Here is a 4,040-nt window from a genome sequence, read left to right as displayed (position 1 = left end):
CCAACAAATTCTACAATGACTTTATTGCATCAATGCCAACAACTTGTGTGTCTCTTTTAATAATTTGTCCGTCCATTTATCCTCTCCTGCTTGTGTTTTTTTCTTTTCTTTTTGGCATGTGTTTCAATGCTTTTATCTATTCCATAATCAAATTCCAAACAATAACAACTCATAAACTAAAAAAATTTACAATATTTCAAGAGAATAAAAAAAGTGAAATACTTTAGAATTGAAAAAAAAAAAAAAAAAAAAAACTAATCTTATTTCTATAATAAAAAAAAAATTTACCTTGAATAAAATTACAAAGAAGACTTTGACATTGTCCATACAAAGATCGATTTAATTGAAAGCCAAATAGAGTAAAAAACATTACCCATCTTTTTTTTTTCCCCTTGTTTTCAAGCAAGTAGAGGAGACAAACCCGCCGCTTGCATGAAGTCTGCGTCAGCCTCGAGGCGGCGCATGGTCTCCGGCGAGAGACAGACCTCGAGATCGATGCTGCCACCGCCGGAGCGGCCCGGGTAGCACGACAACTTGCCGCTGACCTTGTTCCCGTATCCGCTGCGAAGAGCCAAAGCCTTTCCCATCCCAAACTCGCTACCATACTTGTCGAACCGCGGCGAGCTTCCCATCATGACGCTAAAAGGATCGAAAACCTCTCCCAGCTTGAACACCTTCGGCGCCGCCAGCCACTCCGCCAGAAGCCGCCGCACCGCCACGTCATCGTGCCCCGCGACCGCCACGTGGACCTTCCACGCCGCCGCGCCCAGGTTTCCCTTCAGAAGCTCCCCGACCGTCGTGGAAGCCCTGATGGGGTATATCACGTTCCCGAAATACTCCTCCGGTATCGGCGGGTTCAGTCTCGGCCGGTTGTTGGCCGCGAGACGACAGCTCGTCACCGTCTCCGGCGAGAGGTCCCGGGACATGATCACCGACCGCCACACGAACGCCGACAGCGACTGGAAGGTGGAGATCTTTGTTGTGCCGCTCTCGGAGTTGGCTCGGGATTTGAGGTTTGCGAGCGAGTCGGCGGTGAAGCTGAAGATCCTCTCCCTCAGAGGCGGAGCCTCGAAGCGCTCGATGAACTCGTCGTGGTGTTTGTAAGGGAGGTTTATGGTCGGGCCGTGGCCGGCCGGGAACCACCGGTCGAAGAGCGGCGGCCGGGAGATTGACGAGGAGTTGGATCGGAAGATCTCCGACCAGGATTTCCAGAAGTTCCAGTACGACGTTCCGTCGCCGATGGCGTGGGACATCGAGCACCCGATGAACACTCCGTCGATTAGCTCTGTCACCTGATCATTTTATCACAAAACTACTTATGTTTTGGTGGGTTTTATCTGGATCATAAGGTTATTTTTGGAACTTGGATTATGAAGAACAATTAAACTTTCAAGGAAAATGGAACACACATTATTCTCATCTATTTTCATCAGATTTTCTTCAAACAAAACTAGAATGGATTTTTTTTTTTTTTTTTTTTTCCAGGCGATAGGCTATATGCAATAACAGTACCGCTTATGACATCACTAATACGATTAATGTACAGAGCATCTTTAATGATTTGTAGCTTATTAACAATTGTGAGGATTTGCTAGAAATTAGCAAAAGTTGTAAGTTAGTTGCTTACCATTATTTTGCACTTTACCTATTAGTTTAATTAAGCTAGTTTGCTTAACTAAGCTACTAGTTGCAAATTAAATGGACCAATTTTTTATTTTTTTATTTAATAAATGAGAATTGAATAGAAAATAATAATAAAATATTAATTATTGACATGTGGGATAAAGTTAAGCTAGGAAAGTGATTTAACTTATCATTAGAAAACAAATTTATTTAAATTAGTTGTAGCTTAAATTGCTTATTTGATAAGTTAAACAAATATGATATTTGCTTACCATTAAAATGCTCTTAGCACAAACAGAAATCTTGAACTTTAATATGTTGCCGTAATTACATAATTGTAGATATACACTTTTATTCTCTTATTGTAGAACAGTCATCAAATTTCTAGAAAAAGATATAATTAACAACTTTCTAGTAATTATTAAAAAAAACAAATTTCTAATAGGAAATTATCAAATTCAGATTTTGTGTTTTATTTTTTTTCTTTGTCAATGAATAAATATTGAAAAAAACAGATAAAAGATTGATGTATAGCGTATCATAATATTTTACCAAGACATGGAATGAAATTATATAATAAAATTCACTGATGATCCAAACAGGGACAGAGCTATACAGTAGGCCGAAATGGAGGCTCAAGCCCTCCACTCAATTTTTTTTACATTTTCAGCCCATTTTAAAAAAGAATTATATTGGTTTATCTTAAAATTTTACAATTTAGCTCTTTAAAACGTTTTTTTTTCAAATTAGTCCCTGATGAGTTTTTTTTTACTCCGTCCCTGATCCAAAGTACAGATTCTTTTCTAGGCATTCTCCTTTGAGATTGAGAATTGTCAAAATTGGCAGCTTCGCTTAAAAATAAATATATATAAATAAAGAAATAAAAAAAAAAACCTGAATAGAAAGCATGCTCTTGGTATGTGCGTCATGGTTGACGTTTTTGTGGTGGTCGAAAAACGAGTGAACAATGACCGGCACATCCGGTGGCGACAGAATATCCGCTACGGTCATGTCCAGCTTGGCGTGGATGAACTTCACTCCGGGCCCGTCGTTGCAGTCCACGTGGACGGAGTACGACGGCGGGTCAACGGTCTGGACGGTCTTGAACCGGCCGGCGAGAGGGTAGAAGTGGACCAGGGTCAGGGAGAGAGAGTGTTTGAGCTTCCGAAGCAGAGACTCCATGAAAGCTTCCGAGTCTTCTTCTTCCATTGGAGGCTTCGCAAAGAGAAGGCCTTTTTGGATGTAATGCACTGAGAGCATGACCAAGTCCCATGGAGTTAAGTTCAGGGGCTTCTTTGATTCCTCTGGGATTGTGTGAGGTTTTATGAAACATTCTGATATGTGTTTCACACCCATTTGATCACAATTACTTGTTTGTTTTTATTTATGAGAGTTTGCTGGACTGTAAAATGATTCGGTTTTAACATTCGACGAGACTTGTCCTTATATATTCATTTTTTTAGTAATAATAGTCAAAAAAAAAAAATTAAAAGTTTTTTAGTAATAATAATCAATTAATGGTTGCTTAAAAAATATTAAAACTTGGTGAACAAGGAACAATCAGACACTCTCTCCTTAATGTTTGACTAATACTAATTCATTGGGGGGAGGGAGGGTAGGTGATATTGAAAAATCAACGGTTAGATTTTCATGTGTTCATCTTAAGAGAATCTTCAAAGTAAACAAGAACAATTTTTTAGTTTTTGAGTTGAAAAAATTGAAAACAAAAATTGAAAACATGTTTGGTTTAAGTTTTTGGAAAAAATTTTGAAGTTGTTTTGGAAAAAAGTAAAGAAAACTGAAAACAAATAAAATGTGTTTTTGAAAAAAAAAATATTCTCTTCTCTCCTCTTTCTCCTCATCTTCTCTTTTCATTCTTTTAAAAACAAAAATGAAAACTATACCAAACACTTTTTTCAGTTTTTTCATTTTCTCAAAAACAAAAATGAAAACTGTACCAAACAGCTTTTTGAAAACAACTACAAAACAGTTTTTCAGTACAACTACAAAAATTAAAAAACAGAAAACAAAAACTTTTTGAGTTAACTACCAAATACAACCTAAATACTAATTCAATGGTAGGTCGTACTCGTAGGTGATACAAAAAACCCACTCTGATATTATTTTCTACGATATACACGTGATAGTAAAATCAGATCCAATAATAATAGTAACTTCATATTTCTTGGGATCTACCTACCTACCTACCTACCTACCAACTTCATATTTCTTGTAATGTACAAGTGGGAAACAGTAAATGGTAAAAAAAGAACAAAAAAAAAGAAGTAAGCCGCTTTAAATGCTATTGAGTTTATACATATTAGATATCTTCATGTATAGAAATATTATAAATATGATAATAACACATTAAATTGAATTTTAATCCTAATAATGTAAAAAATTGTAAGAGCCTAATT

General features: G+C 37.0%; 1 protein-coding gene across 1 annotated transcript; it reads right to left on the bottom strand.

The window, feature by feature from the left end:
- Positions 1-305: 305 nt before the first annotated feature.
- On the bottom strand, positions 306-3,118 carry LOC149392072 (HXXXD-type acyl-transferase family protein). The gene is made up of 2 exons (XM_089618468.1): positions 2,518-3,118; positions 306-1,292 (listed from the first exon to the last, which is right to left on the bottom strand). The coding sequence occupies exons 1-2, from the start codon at positions 2,977-2,979 to the stop codon at positions 399-401; spliced, it is 1,356 nt and encodes a 451-aa protein (XP_089474594.1). The 5' UTR covers positions 2,980-3,118; the 3' UTR covers positions 306-398.
- Between the last annotated feature and the right edge of the window lie 922 nt (positions 3,119-4,040).

The sequence above is a fragment of the Urtica dioica genome, chromosome 7 (assembly GCF_054948205.1).
Source record: "Urtica dioica subsp. dioica isolate 48M chromosome 7, U.dioica_male_clone48M_v1_H2, whole genome shotgun sequence".
In the NCBI taxonomy this organism is placed as follows: domain Eukaryota; kingdom Viridiplantae; phylum Streptophyta; class Magnoliopsida; order Rosales; family Urticaceae; genus Urtica; species Urtica dioica.
The sequence above is the reverse complement of the archived record's forward strand: the minus strand, read 5'-3'. Positions and strand labels throughout refer to the sequence as shown.

Coding starts and splice junctions, on each gene's coding strand:
- LOC149392072 (XM_089618468.1), bottom strand. CDS start 2,979: ATGGGTGTGAAACACATATCAGAATGTTTCATAAAACCTCACACAATC. Junction 1,293..2,517: donor AGAGCATGCTTTCTATTCAG/GTTTTTTTTTTT, acceptor TAAAATGATCAG/GTGACAGAGCTAATCGACGG.